Source organism: Opisthocomus hoazin, chromosome 4 (genome assembly GCF_030867145.1).
Source record: "Opisthocomus hoazin isolate bOpiHoa1 chromosome 4, bOpiHoa1.hap1, whole genome shotgun sequence".
NCBI classification, from domain to species: Eukaryota; Metazoa; Chordata; class Aves; order Opisthocomiformes; family Opisthocomidae; genus Opisthocomus; species Opisthocomus hoazin.
Genome location: NC_134417.1, coordinates 83,888,745 through 83,910,959, shown reverse-complemented (window position 1 = coordinate 83,910,959; position 22,215 = coordinate 83,888,745). Strand labels below are relative to the sequence as shown.

General features: G+C 37.9%; 1 protein-coding gene across 2 annotated transcripts in view; it reads right to left on the bottom strand.

The window, feature by feature from the left end:
* The window catches only part of PTPRN2 (protein tyrosine phosphatase receptor type N2), a 707,013-nt gene that overhangs the window by 475,400 nt on the left and 209,398 nt on the right, over nt 1–22,215 (bottom strand). Inside the window, exon 1 of one of the 2 annotated variants that reach the window (XM_075419759.1) lies at nt 17,265–17,308. The exons of the other annotated variant lie outside the window; for it this stretch is intronic. Coding sequence (XP_075275874.1) covers nt 17,265–17,286 — 22 coding nt within the window. The 5' untranslated portion in view covers nt 17,287–17,308. Of the gene's footprint in view, nt 1–17,264; nt 17,309–22,215 lie in introns of those variants that run through there. 2 annotated transcript variants of the gene reach the window in all.

The following is a 22,215-nucleotide window of genomic DNA, read 5'->3' as shown; positions in this document are numbered from 1 at the left end:
TCTTTCTCTCCAAAACCTGCATGAAACTTTCTACTCAGACAAAAAGGGAATCTCTCTGATCTCTTGAGATATGAAAAAGCAGCCCACGTTTAACTTCACACAACTCCGACTCCTCTCATGCCTGAGTCTTTTCCCTTCCCATGTTTCTCTGCTTTAACTTTTCTTTCCCTCCAGTCAACTGCAAACATATATATGAAGATTTGATTTTTAGGAAGCACCTTCCACCCGATTCACTTCAGTTGAATCTTCAGATGCTCAGCCTCTCTGACTATCAGGCCATAAATATAAAAGAAGTAAATATCTGTACCCTGCAACCTCTCCCCTTCTCTCTTTGTGACAGTGCAGCTCACAGCTTCCCCAGGGACTGACTTATTCACAAGACTGGCATTTTGAATTCAACAATGTGCAATTCATTTTTGCAGTCCTCAAAGATAACAAATACTCAGTTTTAAATTATTGAATCATTCATTTAACATAGGCTGCCTGAAAATTTTCATTTTTATAGAAAGTAATAAATTGTAATTGCAAGTAATAAAAATATAACCAAAGAGAACACCCGGATGTGTCACAAAGAAAATACCTCATTCTGTAAATGAGTGTGTTTAATTAATGATGATTTCTAATTGTAACGCATTACTTACAGGATTAACACTTTTTATATCTATCTGCTAACCTGAATATTAAAAATTATTTCTGCTGCAAATGATACGTAACTTTATTTTATTAATAGTTCCTCTGAGCTCAGCCTTGCTAGAAGCAGTGGGAAGCGATGGCCGGCTTTGGCTGCTCAAGCTCCTGCACAGAGGCTTTTCAAGCGGGCCCATAACTGGCCGGCGGGACCCGCACAAAGGTTCGTGTTGACTGTGAGGTGAAGTAGGGACTCCTCAACACTACACATTAAGAAAATGTTTCTGTTAATTTGGCAGTCCAAGTTGCACTAAGGTAACCTTCAGTTCAGTATCTTGCAGATATCGCAGGAGCCATTAGTCCCTCCTGTTTCCCTGGATGAAGCTGTAGTGTTGGACGCAAGCTGGAGCACTAGCCCCCTTGCAAGAGTACAGTCTTCCCAAACAGTCCCAATTGCTTAAATCCAAAGGCGATCTCCTTCTGACGACAGTAGCAAAGCTGCAATAGCATGGAGTAAGTTGTTCATTCTGGTTGTTATAGTACTGCTTTTACAAAACAACGAAGTATTATCTTATAATATATATATTATACTATATTATATATTATACTATATATAGTATATTATATTACATATAGTGCTAGCGGCTGCTAGTCTGGTACTATGACTAATCACTGCGAGATTCAAAATTTGAGGCTAGATATTCTCAAGATTTACTGGTGATGATATTCTCTCAAAACAGAATAATCCTTTGCACTTCCTTTCTTCATTTATTTAGCAAATTTGGCAATAGTGACGCTGTGCTGAGGGCTGCCTTATTCAAGCTGGAAAAAAACTGTATCTTGACTTTCATTTTTCATGAACTATTACTCTGTGATTAGGGTTGCTTCTTTTGTTGTTTGTTTATTTATTTCTACTTTCCCATTTGAAACCATCGGGATTCAGCTTCCAGCCTACTTCAGCCAAGTCTTGTCTTTCTCTGCTAGATTAGAGAGGTTTCTGGTAACCAATATTTTTGACACATTAAGGTCCTTCTGCACTGTAAACAAATAGTCTCTTTCTCTGAGAAAAGCAGAACAGATGGAGTTCTAAGTTTCTCACTATCAGGCATTCTCTCAAAATTATTTTTCTGGCCCATTCGTTTACCTTCTTCAATTTGCTGTCATAATTTAAACAAATGTGGACACAAAACCGAACAAGATATTCCAGTAGCTGCCTGACTAATGCAATATCTAGAAAAAAATCACTTCCCTTTCCCTAAGTTGCTATTCTAATCTGTATATCCAAGATCCACATTAGCCTTCTTTGCCCCAGCTCTTGTAGAAAGCCCCGATGAGCTGCTTGTCTGGTATGACCCTAACACCTTTCTCAAGTACAAGTCCTCAATGGAACAAGTATCCTCATTGCAACTCCCAGTCTGAAATCTCCTTACGCATTTTTTTGAAAGGCCCGTGTTGGCAATCATCCTAACTTCTCTGGTAGGAGTTAATTACTACTCACAATTCCAATAGTCTAGCAGTCATCCAGAAGTTTTTTTACTGGCAGCTACTATATGTGTATTTCCAACTTATTGACAAAGTTGTGGATGAGAATTGAGTCAGCATCTATCCCTAAGGAATTTCAGTAAAAACAATCTTACTTAAGACTCATTATTACTTTAGGAGTAGAAAGCATCCTTCTATCCAAATAAGGAGCAGTACTCATATATTAAAAATTATGCAAAGCCAGACTTTCCAAGGCATAGCAAGTGATGGGCTTCACTATGAAGAAATGTAATGGCCATGTATAAAGCAACCTGCACGAGTCAAAACCAGTGATCAATTTCTTTTGAGCAAAAATCCTTAGCCCTTGTGCTTTGCACTATTCAACGTGCATTAGAAGAACAAAAAAAAAAAGCTGCACATAATAAGGAATGCATGCTTGTACACATTTGGACCACAAAGACAAGAATTAATAAAAAATTTCACATAACTGCAATATAGTATGGAAAGCACAATACAGATGGATGTACATTAATGTTTCCATAATGGTGATATTTTATTCAGCACAGGCTTTGCCAAGGATACAAATCCTTTCTGCCTGTCCCTAGAGTTCCCAGGCCCAAAATAACGTAAGATTAACTTTCATGACAGACTTTTTTTTCTTTGGGGAGGGGAGGAAAGCAGAAGGGAAAATGTTTTCACAGAATCCCAGCATGGTAGGTGTTGGAAGGGACCTCTGTGGGTCATCTAGTCCAACCCTCCTGCCAAAGCAGGGTCACCTACAGTAGGCTTCACAGGACCACATCTGGGTGGATCTTGAATATCTCCAGAGAGGGAGACTCCACAGCCTGCCTGGGCAGCCTGTTCCAGTGTTCTGTCACCCTCAGAGTGAAGAAGTTCTTCCTTCTGTTCAGACGAAACTTCCTATGCTTCAGGTTATGCCCGTTGCCCCTTGTCCTGTTGCTGGGCACTACTGAAAAGAGTTTGGCCCCATCCTCCTGACACCCACCCTTGAGATATTTATAAGCATTTATAAGGCAGACACAAGTTCATAACAGAAAAAAAAAAACATCTTCATTGTTTTCAAATTACCAGAATGCCAGAATTCAGGAAAGCGCAGAAATGTGCAGTCCATTCATTCCTCTGGAAGCAGTAAATGCAATTTACAGTAAAGCTACAAGATTTCTTGGATAAGAAAGCTTCTAAGGGGCATCTACATTACTACTTCTGAATCCTCCTCAGTTCCTCCTCCTTTGCTCTCCATTCACCAAGAGACATGACTGAGGCTACACATCTCAGGGTGAAATTTGTAATATAATCAATCAGAAGCCACAGAGCTGAATATTTGATGCTAGTTTATAATTCTCATTGTGCTTCCACAGGTTTGGTCTCCCTCCCCCTAACCTGCTTTCCTCCCTCTCTTCCGCAAGCCCCCTCCAGAGGCACCAACAATTCTAGCTCAAAAGCCACATTACCTCTCATTTTATGAAATTTCTGAAAGGAATAACCTTTAACCCATACTTTGCCTCCTCCCCTTCCCTGCCAAAAGCTTTATTCATTCAATTCTTTTTCAACCTCAATTACTTCCCATTTAACAAATGGTTGGTATAGCAGTGAAGCACTACAGTAAGAACAAAGGTTGGTGCTCCATTGCAATCTCTTCAGGGTAGAATTAAAGGCAAATTCTCCATCAGAGAAAGCCACCTCTCCTCGATTTTTCTGTCACCACATTATTATTATACAGCTTGTCTCTGAAAGGAAGGCTCTCAAGGTGTCATGAACTCTCGGAGAAATTTTAGTCTACAATGCCTTTCAGTGAAAAAGGGAATGCTCCAGAGACAAAATAACCTTTGTGCAAGGAAAGGTTTGTTCTGCAATATTGTCTGAGCATTGGCTTTACAGGGAAGAAATGAATCTTTGCATTTTCATCACCAGACCGTAGAAACTGGTCCAAAAGAATATCACTCTGCACAGCCTGAGCTCTACTGCTGTCTTCCCTCTGACTGAGAGACGGAGTGGCTTGAGCAGGATTAGGCAGTATATATGATCCCTCCTCCTCTGATACATTACCACAGCAGAACACACATAACTTATTTCACAAAATATGAATCCTGTTCATTTCAAATGGTATTCTTTAGTTAAAAAAAAAAAAGCCATGTCACTTACAACATCTCTTTTCTGATCTCATTTGAAGCATAAGGGAAGAACATATTCCTAATTGCCTTTTCCCCCTTTCCTCAATCATTGTCTCATATTTCTTTCCCTGATTTTAAATACTTTAAATGACGGCATAATTTCCTGCCTTTTGCTGGTACATCTCTAGCAGCAGTTCATGTTGGCAATAGGACAGCAACATCTTCATGGAGACAAATCAGTGATACTCCAGAAAAATCCTAAACTGCCTTGTCCAGAAAAAATAAAGACTGCTTACAGCAAGTATCTTTCATACATACATAAACATACACAGAAACTCACACATTCTGGCACTGGAAAGAACAGAGGACAGAAAAAACTGACAGATATGATTAAAAAGGGAGGAAATGAAGATGCAGATTCCAAGCTGTACAAATTGTTAAATACCCACTAAAATAAAAGGAACACTGAGAATCAATTCCAGCTAAGGATCCGCCCCTGAGAAAAGTGTCTCTCAACCTGCTCCATACTGCTTTGCTGAATTATTTTAATTACGCAAAAAGTTAGGGGGGTTATTATTTTTATTTCATATAGTTTTATGTATTCCACTGGTCATTTTAAAGAATGATTTTTTTTTTTCTATTTTGTTTTGAAGTGGAATGTTTTCTTAGCCAAAGGAGACTAGGGATACAGAATGTTGAAATGTAAAAGGAAGGTGAAATCAATAATGGAAGAAATTACTTATAAATACATAGAAAAAAAAAAAACAAGAAAAGAACAGTAAATTTTTTAGCATTCAGTTTATGTTGAAGCTCATCAAGAAGCAAGATCAAAACGTATCCTGCCTTGAGAGTTACAGATTATTGAAGACTGTGGCACTTCATATGCTTTTCTTAATACTGTTACAAATTACACCCTCCTGGAAGTGGTAGAAAAAAAAATTGTACTTTAAAGTCATGCACACGGGTTATTAGCTAAAGCTAATGGTCACCATTCCCACATATCTGAGAGATTATTTTTTTCCCCTGAAAGAAAAAGAAACCTAAGAAACATGGTGTCATACTTGATGTTCTGCAAATATTTTAATAATACATGAAGTCTGTGGTAGAAAGGAAAACGACTCAAAACCAAATCAATAAAGTCTATAATACTAAAAAATTTCAATTTAGCCTCCAGTAACTCTATGCCAGTGTTTACTGCATGTCGTACAGGCTACTTCACGTACCTGCGTGCCTAGGATATTCTTAGCGCTGTAAATCCTTTAGATGTGTCCCAAATGCTGAGATAATGTTATTTAATTCTCTGGAATAATAAACAATTAGAAAAACCCACTACTGCTGCAATTCAGCTATACTTCAAAAATAGCCCAGCTAAGCAGGTGATGAGTAGTGATTACCGTGCTTGCTGTCACCAATTGACTGTAGATTGTGCACACAGCAAATCTATGCCAAGATATCTAGTTATTTTTGTTACTCATCTTCTCCCTTCCTACTCATCAACTTTACCTAAATGTGTTTCTCAGCTTTAACACACTGAGTTTTAAACTGTAGACTCCTAAAGGCAGGGATTATCACTCTAAACTTGGTTACTAACTGTAAAACAGCTATTAGATTACAAACTCAAATTTCAGCCCAAGACTTTGGCAATCACTCAAAGGCATCTTCGGAGACAGACAGACCCTGTAAGGGTAAATACAAGCAATAACGGGTTAAGCCTTTGGGTTCCTGAAGAGTTTTTGACAGTGTTAAATGCTGAAGAAACATAAGGAAACATAAGGATTTGGTATGCTAGTGAAAGGAGCAAGCTGCAGGCTGTAAATTTTTAGGTTACCCATTTCACAGAATCACAGAATGGTAGGGGATAGAAGGGACCTCCGTGGGTCATTGTCCAACCCTCCTGCTGAAGCAGGGTCATCTACAGCAGGCAAATTTGTTAAATGACCATCTATTTGTAAAATTATTTTGTGTTTGAATGATATGAAAGATGAAGATAGAAGTAAATTGAGTATACTGCAGTTACCTGTGGCATTTCACAGTTAATTTCCAGAATATTTTGGGTCTTGTACTCTATGGGTCTTTTGTATAAGTGGTTAGTACACCTGGCCAGCTCATCATGACAGTACTTCTTCAGTATGATGCAGGAGAAATCATAAGAGGCTTTTAAAAAGGGGAAAAAAAAGAAAAGGTTTTCAAAACCATTGTCAAAATGAGGGTCCAGAAATCAATTTGTAATTACCTGCCAACACAAATCTAAAGGCTTTTCTGTGATAAGGGTGGTAATACATAGGGTTGTAATGTGAATTATTTCAAAGAATAAAAGACTGATTGTCTTTATGACCCATATAGCTTTTAGTGAGCTTTAAAACAAAATTACATTTTATACTTCTCATGAATGGCTTTCTCCCCCCTTCTTCCCCCTTTAAAAATGCAGGGGTTTTGTCCCATTTAGTAGGCTTTCAGCTTTAAATAGGACTCGGTTTCTTCCACTGTTGATACATTTCGTTCCACTGAAAGTGAAGGTTCTGGCTTTGCAAAAGAGCTGAAGCTTCCCCTGTACAAAGCCAACCCTTTCCGACATGTTTAAAAGTATACTACAAACCATATGATCGTGTTGTTTTTACATACATGCTCCACACTAGAATTCTTCCCCTTCACCCCCACCACACCCCACCCTGAGAAACTTATAGCATAAATATATGATAAATGAAATAAACATTCCACAAGGCACAAAAATATCAGGGAACAGCTGATCTTTTGTTGAAATACAGTCAAATGAATATGAGCAGAAAAAATACAGGGTTGTGTATTTGCTACAAAAAGGAAAAAAAAAAAAAAGACAAAGTGCAACATTTTCAAAGAGTGTGAGGGCCATATCCAGATCACTGTACCTGATCACCTCAGCTCCTGTGGCCTGATGCCAAGAGAGCGATTCTGGATGTCCCAGTAGGTGACTACAGGCCTAGCTTGTGATCGTTCAGCGGTACTGGACATACACTGTAGTCTTGCAGATCCAAACCCGGGAAAGTTTCTGCGTGGGATACCATTTGCAATATTCTTTTGCAAAGTTGCCTCCACATGCCTTTACTTATGGTTATTGCGTGCTTGAAAATTACTTTCCAGGAAGACACAGTAGTTTCAGTGAATTATTCCGTTAAAAATATTAAACATATTCTATCATTAATATTGTAGACAGTATATCTCTACAGAACCATATAATTTTTTGAAAGTTTGTTTTCATTCTGTTGGCTTTATCCAGAGATTCAGAAGAATCAAGTATTACTAAAGTGTATTAGTCTGAAAACATTTTGGATATTTGTAAGTAAGAGCTCCTTAGGATAAATATGTACATCCCACTCTTGTTAGCAATAAGCCAGATTCTTAATTGAAGTACCTGCTGTCTTGTGTGTCAGGATTCCTTTGCACTAGCAGCTACACCATACTTTGGTAAAGAAATTAATTACATTTCCCATCTAAGATTCTTAAAACTGTTAAAAAATTAACTGAATTATTCCAGATTTTTAGAAAAACTGTTCCTAAGAAGATGAAAAAAAATCCAATTGTCTGTCTGTTTGGGCTTTTTCCTGCTAATCAACAAACTTTATATAGTAACTGCCATGAAAAGTAAGGAATGTTCTCTGCTTTGACTTCAAAAAAGGTTAGACAAGCGTAGTTTTAATCTTTAAAAAAGGGTTTTCTAGTCTACTAAGGTTAGATCTTTTTGTACTGTATCTACCAATTTTTCTGAGAGGTTTTTTGTAGCATCATATTCTTCCTGTTCATAACACAATACATAATTTGTGCATTGACTCTGTATGTTTGTACACAGCCTAGCATTTGAAGGCCATATTCAGAAGTCCTGCAGGAGGCCTTTTAAATAATAAATAAAAACTACAGCGACGACATATCCCTGCCAACATTGGCAGGCACTGCTCATTTAATAACTTTACTTTTCACTAGAGAGTGAACCTGTCCCCATAAGCCATATGTCTTTTTCCAACATTTGCTTCACTTGAACTCCATTTCTGAAGGGACAGTAAAGTACATAATGTCACAACAACTTCCTGATATATTTGCTAATGCTGCAAGCACGGTTATCTGGCCTGTTCTCAAACCCCAAATGATTTCTATTGGATTGAAGAGGTTGAAAGGAAGCAAGGGGGAGATCAAAACTGTTTGGTTCCTTCTTATTTCCAAGCTTGTGCAAGCTTTTATGTTCTAGATAGTAAATTAATGGTCAGTTACCAAGATAATAAAAACACAGACTGGATGGTTCATCCAATCTGATGCAAAACTACCTCAGACTGACAAATCCTCTTCTGGTCTACCACTCTTTTCAGTTGGCAGAGATTCCTCAGATAGCACACATTAAGGAAAAAAGATACAAAACCAGTGTAGGGAGTGCTCTGATAGCACTCAGCTGACACCCAGTCCCTTGGGAAATGTCTTCTCCTGAACACAAACAGGGGCAGCTTTGAGCCTCCTGTAAGCTACACCACAGACAAAGGAAGATGGAAATACTCAACCTGCACAAACATAAATACACAAGATTACCTTCAACATTTTACCCTTCTCCCTGATGTTCAATCTGAACACAGCACCTGGCCTTTGAACAGACAAACACGGCTGAAGAGGTGATACTATAAAACTTCCAGACAAACTTTGGTAAGAAAATAGAAGCAAAATTCACTGCACTGTTAATCAACTCTTATCTTTTAGGGGAAAAAAATGCAAATGTAACATTGTTCAAAAAAATGAAAACTTTTAATGAAAACAAAAATTACTCATGCTGCTCCACAGAGGATAAAAGATGTCTCTCTGGATTCCACTGTAATCTAGTTTCAGGGTAATTGTTAAAGTGTTTGAAATATCTTATCTCTTCCTCCCCCCTGTTTATATTCTTGGCTTCTTTAACATGCAGATTGCCTTTAATTTGGTTGGTTGGGATGTCGGTTCTATGTAAGGCTTTCATTTAACTCCCAGTTAAAGAAGCGTTTCCCAGGAAATAACCTTCTGTCCCATTGCTTACCCAACACCTTCAGCCCAAAATGCCCATCGCAGTTTTTATGACAAACGAAATTTTGTTGTCTTCTGTTCACCCCATCTTGCAGATTCTTTCCCACAGGTGTGCAAGAGAGTGCTGTCCTCAGACCCTGCTTGTTTCTCTGCTCATGGTGTGACTCTGCTCTAAAGAGCAGCCTCCAAATCACAGTGTTACAACTTTTAGATACGGTTTTATTTCTCCATTTCCCTGATTCTCCATGACTTTTCTGTGCTAAGTGGCTCAGATTTTCCCTTGATAAACAGTGCTTACCCTGCATAGTAAATCTTCTGGCCTTTATGTAACTGTCTAGTATGCACACACCATACTGTGTGTGCTATAAGGACTTCTCACTATGAAATCTAGACTACAGTCTTGTTCACTTCAGTTACTCTTCTGAAGTTGTCACCCTTCTGTGCCCTTGAATAGCCCTATATTTTGCATTATTTTCCTGAATGCCTTGAACTAAAGACATCAGGGGAACTAAACCTTATGTGTCCCAGCAAGAAACCAGTAAAAGTTTCTCAACTTATCAACAATTTCCTCCAAGCAGTCACCTCAACACATAGAAGAAGCAATAAAGGCGGTGTGACATATTTGAAAACATTTGTTCTTTTTTCTGGCTGTATCTGTCTCAGTAGGAAATGATCCCAACAATACAGAACAGAAAAGCCGGGTAGGTCTGAAAACGTATCTTTCAGTTTGGGGTCAAATCCTTTTTGGTTTTCTTTTCCTTCACTGAGGTAACGGTCAGTGTGCAGTAGCTCAGCATGCTTATCACTAACTTCTCACCTCCAACTCTCCAGTTCACAGCAAGATCAAAGCAGAGAAACACAAAGGAGGATTCTATCACACGGATCATGGAGAAAGATGTATTTTTCATCCCCTTTGTATACAACAACCCTTGTGATTACTGGCATTATGTTCAGTTCCTCTTCCCTTTTTTTAAGTCTCTGCAGTATTGATTGGTACAATGGCTACAAAGAGGTTCATTCAAAAAGGAAATGGACAACAGAAGAAAACTACTGATAATCAGAAGAGGAGCTGTAATAATTACTGACATTTTGACTGAAACTTAAATATGTACAATATTTGAAGAGTCTATTGATTCCAGAGTGATTGAAAAAAGGTAAACTATTCAACAACACCTAGCCAGTCTCAGGTTCGGCAGCATCTCCCACGCACTGACAGTACAAAGCAATCCACCTTAGTCACATAAATGGTAAACTCACAGCAATTCACCCCACAGTAATCCTAATTTTTTCCACTGAACAGCTCAAAAGCAGTGTTTCTCTCCAAGTCCCATTTGCAGTTAAGAAGCTATGTCCTCCTATGTTGTTATTATTCTTGACCCAAACCAAGTAGTTCCCTTTGTAACTCAGTCACTCACAGTAATCCAGCCTGGTTCTCCATGGCACTAAAGTCACCAATTGCACACAGCACCAGCTGGGAGGATTTTCAGGATCAGAGGTCAGTATATGCTGAGATGATTCACAACATCCTTAGGAAGAAGCATATAGCAAACAGCCTTACTCAAGAGTCCTGTCTTACTGTTGTCCATCATCATCTCACCTTCTGCACTAGAACAGGTGTCTCCATATACAGATCTTTGCCAGCATCACCTAATGATTATTCAAAGCTTTACATTTTTCCTCCAGCGATCCTAAACATATGTTTTAACAACTTGAACTCCACGACAATTATCCTTTGGGGAATCCTGTTATTAGCTGGGAACATTAGCTTGCAGAAAGTACAAAACCAGGATTGTCATCAGGCTGGTTTCTTATGAAATGTGTGACTGAGATCTCAAACAGCGACTAACAGAAGGGACACTGCTGTTCACTGAACAGGTATTAGTGACCTGGGCCATGTGTCTGGTAGTACCACTGACTGTGGGCTTTTGGAAAAGTACTGTTGTGACTTATTTGTTATATAGTTTTCTTACATTCAGTCAATGGTGGAAGAACAATCTCTCATCTTATGTTTGTACCATGTTTAACACAAGGAGATCCCTTCTTCTTGCAAAAATTAACACTTTTTCCAGTAGCAGCTAAAGCACCGATGGAAAAGAACCTACCTCTTCCTCCGTCATCTAGAAAGATTAGTCTTATTCTCTGCAAAGTTATGAACATTATTCTATCCATCTCAACTGGAAAACTGATAAGACTGGTCAGAATCACTGTAAATTAATGGAGGATTTTAATCTTATTTAGCCTTGTTGTTCTCTTGATTTTCAAAAAATAATAAATTCACAATCACTGTACCTGCATGACAACTTTACATAAAGAATAATGACAGCTGATTTTTTATTTTTTCTTAAGTATCTTTTTTATAATTTAAGTATCTTAGATTATGAAACACCACTTTGGAGTCAGTGCTGTTTTAATGTGGACTATGAAATCTCTTTACTGGTGAAAAATATCACCATGAGATGCTAAATGTCAGATAGATATCTGAATATTGTTACAGAAAAACATTCCTCCTGCTAATCAAAGGTAGAGAGTAATCATAGTAGTTCACAGCACTACTTTCACTGTTGTCAAATACTGCCTTGTAAGAATAACTCTGACTATGCGAATAACCGCAGGGACACGACCCACACCCAGGTCACTGAAAATCCAACTGCACTGCATCAAATTTACCAGAAAATCACAAGGGCAATCACCAGGTGATCACTGGCCATGTTAGAGTATGATCATTCTTTCTAATGACATCCCCAAGCCATACAGGACGTTATCTGTTTTGCTCAATTTCCAGACAAAATAGTTTAACCAATATTAACACAATTTAGAGTGTAATGTTCCTTCACATGAATGCTTTCTCTCCCCACTCCAACAACAGTCTCTTCTTTCCATCTCATTTGAAGCAGTGATTTTTCTCTCAGGAAGTTATAAGGTACCTGGGGTAATTCCTCAGCACTGCTGGAGAAAATTTCATCTTTAGGTCTTTAAGATGCCTAATGCAACAATTCCACATACCAAGAAAAAAAGTTGGAAAAGTAAAGCCCATGGCTTTACAGTACTGCTGTTAGCTTTGAGTAGACAACAGCAACTACTCAAAAGGAGGCGTGATTTGAATCTTGTGTTAGCTTAGAACTTTTCAGAGACAGGGGCTCTGTTTAGAAAATATTCTGGAAAATATTTCGCAGCAACCTGCTTTCTTACCCATTCACTAGGAAGAAAAGCTATATGAGAAGTCCTGGGAGCTCCAACCTGCCAACAAAGACCCAGGCCACCCTGGAAATTCCTCAATACATGGGAGCTGAAACACTGAGGACCTTCAAATAGACGGTGCTTATCAAGCCTATGGGAGTTCTAAAATAATAAATTATATATAATTTATTTAAGAATGATAAAATTTCCCTCCATACATCAATCCATAGTCCCCAAAATGACATTTTTCAAATGTTAGAATTTCTCACAGATGAGAAATTCTGATATTTGATTAGTTCCACTCTAAACCAGTTGTCCTGCGATTTGCTCTGGCTCACTACCGCTATTATGACACTCCTTAATCCATTTATTCCAAGTTAAGATGAAAAAGTGGCACATTTTGCCACATTACTCAAAATTTAAGAAAACAGCCAAACGTATTAATGGAATCATAACTGCCTTTCCAGTGAATCACAGTGTAAATACACAGGGTACTCAAATACGACAGCCACACAATCCATTTCAGAGAAAATATTTTCAAAGATAATTTTAAACAATGACTAATGTGAACGTTAAATCCATATCAGACTCTAAGTTTCTCTGCATTTCTTCCCTTCCTTCCCATGTGCTTAGCCCTCTAAAATTCGCCTCAGTTAAAAAAATGTCAGTAGGAAACAGAACCACATACACTCGTTTCTCTTACATAATAATTTCTGTTTGGGCTTTTACCCTATCCCCATTTCACAGGATAGCAAATCCTTTAGGAATAATGTTTTCTTAGTTTGGAAGTCTAAGATTATTCTCTTTTTGTTTCCTAAAAAGAATTTCAATGTCCTAATTGGATTTTCAAAAGAAAGTCAAAATCCTGCTTTGCCTTTTATATGCAGGCTTTACTCTTTGGAACTTTACTAAAGCTGAAAAATTGAGGTCTGAAAATAGAAAATAAGCCAGAAAATGATCAATCATGATATCTTGTACTGAAAGCAATTTGGTTTTTTGATTTGATCTTACTAGTAAATCTTTGAAAAAAACCTGGCATTGAGCAGTTCTTTCATCTAACAATGTATGATCTTGCAGAAAAGTCTGTGGAAATGTTTCAAAGAACTTGTTTAGATATATTCACTTTATTGCCATGCCCATGGGAGAAGAGAGCCTTTTCTCCTGACACAGATTTCTATAATTCAGTGTAAGACATTGAGGATCCCTCCTGCAAAATGACAAGCTGCTTCTGAAGGGAGCTGGCATTCTTTGCCCTGACAGGAGTTACTCTGTGCCTTTCAGAAACAAGGTCTTGCTCAGTCCCAGCCATCTGAATCAGCAATAACTTCTCGGCTGAAGAAAAAAGTGTCTAGTTCTGAATTAAGACTGTGAAATACTGAAATTTTATGTGTGTATGCACTTAGAGACATTATCATGCATGCATTTAGCCACACATTGGTGTAGAAATAAAATTTGAATGTGACATCCATGCTGGCAGTACGTGATTGCTTGCACAGCCATTGAATGAATGTGATGTTTTGCAGCTAACACAATGTTCATTTTTTACTTCTTGTGAAGCCAATCGGTTTTCCCACAGTACCTTTTTTTCCTTAAAATGTATTTATAAATAGCTGTGGAGAAATAATATATATTGTCCAATCATTTGTCTGAGAGTACCTTGACAAAATTCACTTGTATCCCTTACGGCAGATTAGATGAAGTACCATTTAATGGTATTGGTGATGAATGCAGCAAACAGCTTTAGGCCTGGGAATATAATCTATGACTCCTGGAAACTGTTAGTGTAGCAAGCAGCTCAATTGCAGCATTTAGACAGCACTAACTATCAGTCAATGCCATGTAAATGGGAGGAAAGAGGTTGTATTTTGGGATGCAGAACAGTGTGAAAAGTAAAAGGGCTATGCCTCTAATCAGAGCACCTCCCTGGTGAGTACTTCAGATCCACTATGGACAGTGCAAAGGTTTGGATTAATTATCTAGAAATAACATCATAATCCTTGGAGATACAGACAGAAGAATACTTTTCAGTGGCAAAGATTCTTTTTCATCACTCTTCTAAAAAAAAAAAAAAAAACAAAAAACAAGCCCTCTTTATTGTTTCCTCTCAAACCTACTAGGTAAAATCCCTCCTTGTGCACAGGGTGCTATAAGGCTAATTTACCCTCGTTTCCCATTTAAAGGGCATTCATGGGGAAGCACCCCATGCCAGCACATTCACTTACACTGGGAGTGGCATAAAGAGGTATTTTAAAGGGCATCTAGACCTTGAATTATCTACTTACCAGAGATGGAGCCGGAGGTTTATGTACTTCAGCCAAAATACAAAAGCATTGATTCATTAATTTGGAAAACATTGAACTCTCCGTTCTTCATCCAGTCTCGGACCTGTTCATGCACTGGCTTCTCTACTGAAACCAGCTGCAAAGGTAGATTTTGGTAGGCAGGTTTTGTTAACTGGACAGTCCATACGGAACTGGATCAAAAATGTTAAAGCCTACAAAAGTTCTTGTAAATAAAAGGTAGATAAAGCTCTTGCATGTAGATTCACTATCACACCAAATGAAAAAAAAGTCCTCAGGGACAAGTACTAGACAACTGATGCTTACGATGAATTTGAAGATACTGGCCTTGTAAGGGTTCCTTGCATACAGACTAAATTCTGCCATAAGGGGTTAGATTCCCATGGTAAATTATCAATAAACTTAAAATATTTCCTTTGTGAAAAGAGAAGGAAAACATCAAACTTGATAGGGCTTTCATATCGTAAGACATTTTACAGCAGGAAGTCCATAAATGTAGGACTTGTTCAGAAATCTATTTAAGCAATAACACACAACCCACTCTGCTTCTAATGATGACTGTACCTAAATTAATCAAAACTTAAGTAAATACAATAAACAGGAAGCACAAAGCTGATACGTGAAAAATCTGAGGAAAATCTGATAGAAGTTTAAGGTAAGGGTTTATTATTTTTAATGCCAAAAAAAAGCTAAAAAAGTGAGATTTTAAAATTGACCATAAATAGTACATCTACACAGCAAATGGACTAACATTTGAGATATTTAGAGATACTTAAGCTGGCACTGGCAAAGCTATAATGTGTACAAAACAAAGCACTGTAGAGCTTAGGAGGCCTTATTAACCCACGAAGGGCACCACGCCGACACAGTTATACTGAATCTTATCCAAGTTATCTTGTTCAGTCCTAACCAGGATGTAAAGACATAAAAGCATACTCTTTTTCTCTAACAAAGACAAAAACATCTGGGAAATTTTAACATTACAATTTCTACCTAGATTCACTCATTTGAATTGTCTGAGCACACTGAAAGCTGAACCTGGTGACTTGTTAATAAAAATATTTGTGTATTCATCTCTATGGCAGTATGGGGAAGGAAAATCAGGAATCAGATGTGGGAGGAGAACAGAAACTTGATTTAGAGTGTTCTGAACAGTGTTTTTTCTTCAATGGTATTTACTGTTCACAGCAAGCACAACAGTGCACTGAATTTTCTCCTTCCTGCACTAGTTTAACCTTTTCCAAAATCCACATAAACAGCAGAAGGAAAAAGAAATAGATTAAAAATCTGAACTGGGTCTCTCTTCAATAGGAACAGAAAAAAGCGAAGGTAAATTGGAATACTCTTAATGACAGCTATTTACTTTATTGTGCTGTCTTATTTGCTCTTTATGCTATTAGGCAATTTCTTACTATGCTGTCTCTACTTGCCATAGCATGGTTTGATCTCTGACAGCCTTTAAATGGAGGCCATAAAGCAGTTTTCCATCAAGTCCCCCAGGTTTAAGACAGTACCCTAATCTGCTTTGAGCAGGATAACCAGGAGTAAGCGTACCAGCAGGATTCATCCCATAAACCTAATGGCCCAATTTCCTATTGCCATCACTGTGAGATTTCACACAGCTCCCGCTGCTTCTTGCCAGACCCTTCCTAGTCACTGCTCCATTCAGGGCATCCCGACCAGGCGAGCCTGAGGTTTGACTAAGAAGAGGATTGGATGCTTTCCACCTTTCCAGCTCTCCGTTTCTTTATCACATTTCCCTCCCTTTGTTAAAAGCAGAGTATGACACTTTCTCCCCTTCACATATCTCTGTCTCCATTCAGACAGCCCCAGTAGTCTTGGTTCTCAAAGACGACAAGCCTTGTTAGAACTGCAACACAATTTTGTTGTAAAAGCAACCAGAACACCAATAAGGCCTTGGGAAGAGGCTTTGTTCATTAACTCCTCTAACAATTATATCTTCTTTGTAGAGCTACATGATTACCTCTCCACCTGCAGTAACAAGGTTTGTGCCCTCAATGCCAAATCCCTGGGCCCCATGTCAACCAACAGCTGATGAGCCTGCAGAACACAGGCATCTTTCCTTACACAAGACAGATTTTGTTCTCTGTTAAATATTTGATTTCTGTAACACAGTGTAGAAGGACTTTTAAAAGCAAAATCAAATTTGGGAGTTTTCTGTAATAATCATTGCCATAGTATTAATTTTATTTCTAAAAATCATTCTATACCCAAAATAAAATTCACAATTGCACTTAAAAATTTTATAGATGTGCATTCCTTTCCCCATTTTTCCATACAGGAGCTGTTATAGTCTTTAGCACAGATAGGTTTCTTTCAAAGCAGAATAATGTTCTTTACCACTTCCCTCTCGCAATGACAGGTAATTTTGAATGCTGGCCCATCCCTGCCTGTATCTGATGCTCTTGACACTAGACACACACATTTTAACAAAATTTATAAAAGGGCTGTTTGAAAGAAAGGGTAACCTGACAGAAAGAAAATGTTACTAAAAATCTTTCAAAGTACTACTCACATGAAGATCTGTTGTGTAGCATCACCAAATCTACACATACGGTTATAGCTTCCAATAAAAGAGAAAAACAGAAGAGAAAAAAATGAGAAATCACTTGAGGGGGGAAGTTTACAGAAGCCTAGAAGATAATATAACATTTATCTAAGAAAGTAATCACATTCTCTGTTATTAAATATGTTATTGCACATCATGGAAAATAGTTTACAGTGAAAATACTTTGAAATAACAAATATGCTATTTGGTTTCACTTCATATATATTTTAGTGTTAAGAAAATGAAAGGAATAAAGCTATTTCCATGTATAATGTGGAAATGAAAAATAAGCTGTTAGCTGTATTTTCAAAATATTACTAAATCCAAAAGCATTAAGCATAAAATAATTTTTATTACTATTACGAACAACTCTTAGTATGAAAGCACTGGAAAATTATAGCTTTTTTTTTTCAGTTGAGATTAATGTGCTGCCTTATATGGGCTGGAATACAGTGCCTGTCTGAGCATAAAGCAAAACTGAACAGCTGATAAGGACAACAATTAAATAAGTATAATGGATTTTATACGGGTGTGGGAGGAATTTAGGAAAGAAAATCGTCCAAATTAAGTTTGTGTCAGTCATTGAAATTTATATTCTTCTTCTTGCAAAAGGTGTCTATCATCTTTAAAATCCAGAGGGGATCAAGACATTGTACTCCACAGTGGCATCTGTGCCTGAAACAGCACACTCCTCTTCAGAGTCATGCTGGATTATTGGTTTAATGTTTAAACAGACTCAGAAAGAAGAGAAAAGATAAAAAGATAAAAAGGGACAGCAACAAAACAACAGCTTTGTATAGCATCTTCAGTTTATCAGCGATGGTCTCCCATTCAAGAATTGACTGAACTCAGCTTCAGTAATTAACTCTCACATTTTCATTGGTCTGACCTATTCAGAATTATATCAAAACTCCAGTCCACCAGAGTAATTATATTGCCTTTACCATATTGAAAAAAAATCACTAATGCTGTTGAATCTCTTCCTGTTTGTGCAGGCAATTTTTAATATTCCATACTCTTTTGGGATTTCTTCTTTTTTGGGATTTTTCCTTTTTCCAAACAGTTTTTGGTTTTGACATATTGCTCAATACTTAACAAGCATCTCGCCAGAAAATAAATCCATAGTTGTTTTCATGACAGCAAATTACATGCCAAAGTGTGACATTTAAATGTTGAATTTTAATGGCTTGTCAGCAGAAGTGAAATGCATTTAAAAAAATTAATATGAGAGAACAATGTGTCTGTCTATACAATAATTCTGTTCATAGTAGACATGAATGGTAAATACGGTGTCAAACGTATTCTATTTCTCAAAAGCACGTCTTCATTTAGTAAGAAAGGAGCTATATGAATAGGGGTTAAATTCTCCTTTCCCACTGGCACAGTGGATCTCTGCTGCAGTTGTACTGGTCAGGAAACTCCAACCGATATCATTTCCAGGAGGTTTCCACATGTAGGACACTTTTAGCAAAGGCAATAAAAGACAAACTGGGCAGCTTTGGAAGAGGGAAGAGTGTCCACCGCTTCTTACAATCACTCAGTTATGACTGCCACACATTTGCTACCTCTGTTTTTCCTTGGACTGTAGGTGGGGTGACTGATTTTCAGAGAGGAAATTCGAGAGACGATTAACCAAAAATAGTCTAATCACAGTTAGGCACATGCAAGCATTTCCTTCTTGCCGTTCATCTGAAACGTTTCCATCAATACATTTTTCACTTGCTCCCAATAAGCATTTGTATTCTGTAAAATGTTAACATTAAAGTTAAAAATAGCAGTAAACACTATTCCCTTTTCCTCCTGCAACGATGCAAATTTCAGTGTTCTTGATTACCTGTAAGGTCCCTTAGGATCTTTGGATTATTTAACAATGGCCTATAAAGGAGGTGCGACAGGTCATACAGATATACTCAGAGGCTAACAAATGTCCTCAGATTAAGTAAAATCAGAGAACATTATCAAGAATTAGGTTCTTGCTGATGTGTAGAACTATGAGAAAATGGAAAGTTAACTGCTGAAAAATGCAAATTTGTATACATTGGAAAAAATAATCTATGTCTATACTTTGCTGGGAACCAACTTACTTCTGCTCTTTTAGGGGAGGAATAAATGGAAAGCCTCTCAATGTGCAACTATGGATAATAAAAAAGTGCTGAGGAGCACAGGAAGGCTGTTACTAGTCCTAAAACCTTAAAATCTCTGAATGCCCGGACTAAAACACAACAAGCAGTTTTTCACTGCTTATCTAAAAACAAAGAACAGGCCCAACACCAGACAACGAGGATGACTAAAGAAATAGAAAGCATCTTTACAGAGAAAGACTGGAATGGCTCTGGGAGAGAAGGGAGGTAAGAGGAAACGTTATAAAAGTGTTGACATGCGGAAAGAAGACTCCACAATCTGTAAGATTGTAAAGTAGGTATGTTTATTCGGCGCCGGGCAGCACGGGGGGTAGTCCCACCAAAGTCGTGCGCGCTGAGCACATTCAGTTTATACAATCAAATATTACATATACATTAGATTTCCCAATACACCTATACATATGCATCTATCCTTATTGCATATCAAAATCAGTTCTGAAAAATAATTTCCATATTATAATTAGTTCCAAGAAGTAATTTCCATAGTCTCCTCCCAGCTGCGCTTGTGCAGTGCCTCCTAGTGTTGGTCATTGAGGGTCCCAAGATGAAGGTCCATCCTCTTCATCACGGTGTCCGCTGATTGACCTTTGTTTCTGCGCAAACTCAGTTCTCTTCTGGCTCCCATCCATACAGCAGGGTTGGTCTTGACCGGTTCTAGGCGACTCCCAGTCCCTATCAGGAACTAACCCCTTTGTATGGAGATGCAAGACTCTCCGCTTCAGTTAGTTTAGACAATAGATAAGCACTATCAGTTTTTTAAATGCACAGCAACTATTAGGTAATGCCACTTCTATTAAAATCCCTTTAACCCCTTCCTTCAGTGTACCGGTTACAAAGGTAAGTAAACTGTCTCAGAATGTAAGAATCTGAACATATATTTAACAGCTTACTTTATGAGTTACTTTTCAAGCAAGAATAAAGACTAATGAAGCCTTTATTCCTCCAGGTACATGTCCCACCTCCACAGAAACACCAACTCCCTTCAGCATTCTCTGCTGCTTTCTTCTACAATTCCACTCTGTTCTCCTTATGTCACTACAGCTCCTCCGCCAGTATCTCTGTTTCTCATCTTTATTTACTTCTCTCATTCTTCTAAAACGTTCATTCTCTTTCAGGTACCTCCCTGCATCCTGCGGCTGGTTTCCAAATATCTGCATAATGCCCAAAGATGTCACCCAAACCATTGAGCGGTCTCTCCCTCTGCAAGGGTATTCATTTTGGAATCTCTCGTTGACCCAACTACCAATTTTCACAAAGCTCGTAGGTACCGAATGTATCTGAGACCTTGTCTTCCTGCCAGATTGGCAAAGAAGTTGAAAAATTTTTGAAGGACTGAGCTGAACTAATGCAATGGGCTGACAGTGCTCACCCTTACAATACTCCATTAAAAAAACACAACAGACAAAATCACATCAAGTAAACAAATAATTGAGGGGGACTCAGTGATACCTGACACACAGAGACATTCTTTCTCCCCCAGAAAGACTCGTGAGACTTCTAACAGACTGTCAATATCAGAGGCTAAAATCTCAGTCACAAAACAGTTAGTTCATGGGAAATAGTAAAGCATAATTCCTGAAATGCCTTGGCAATGTGTCATCATCTAGGGGCACATCCATGCAGCTCCTATGCCTGTTCAACACCTGCCCTTTAGACGAAAGGCTGACACATCAGAAACCTGTCCATTATTTTCCAAGTCAGCTATTACAAAAATCATACTACCTCTTCCTCCAAAGCATACATCACTCAAACTATTATGAACTTTAACTTCTTTCATACTGCCCAAATCATATGACGATAAGTGACTTCAGATAACCTGCAGTAAAGCTAGTCCAGAGATGAGAGAGTTGCATCCTTACCATCAGCACTCAAAAACATTTGTTCTTCTGATAGATGTTATCTTGACATTTACCCTTACGATGATTATAACTTTTAGTGAGTTTCAAGGTGTGCTTTTAAGGCAATTGGGCACTAAGCTGTCTCATTCTTCACATTTTGTCATTGCTATTTGTAGGTGAGGCACTAAAGTTTTCTACTCAGAAGGCTACATAACTCTCTGTCTCCCTTCAGGACTGCAGGATTCACTTCCACTGTTGGCCTGGAAAAGTCAGCTAAAAAAATGTGGCACTAAGATCACATCTATTGTGTGGCAATGAAATTAAATGCATTTAATCAGTCAAGTTTCTTTAGAACAAATGAAATTAGATTTAAATTAGATTTAGGGTTTGCAGTTAAAAATATTTTAGTCTGTCAGTCAAGCCTCATGCAATTAGTTAGCAACATATAAATTTTATTTCTAAAATACATGTGCAAACACGTTATGAATTTAGGCCAACCAAAACTCTTCTTTATACTGTCAGTTTTTGAACTGAAAATTAGACTTTTTAAATCATCCTGAATGTCTACGTACTGAATTTTTAGAAAGACTCACACTGGAGACCATGTTCCACAAGGCATAACGTACAAGTCACTGGTAAAGCCTGTTATTTAAAGAGTACAACTTTTGGGCAGACTTGTTGAAAGCAAAATTGTCTAGTTAAGCAGCAGCAACCTGACAGAAATGTCTTTGCTACTTCTTCAGCCTCAAACATTTAGAGAAGCTCCCGTTGAATGGTAACGTAAATACAGGCAGTTCAGCAGCGAGGATGAAGGGTTGTCAATACAGTGACATTAGCATGCAGTTTTGATTTTCTCCAACTAAACATTATTAAACACTTAGTTTAATAAACTGAAACAATTTTACCGCTGTAAGTGGTAATATCAAGATATCGGATGAA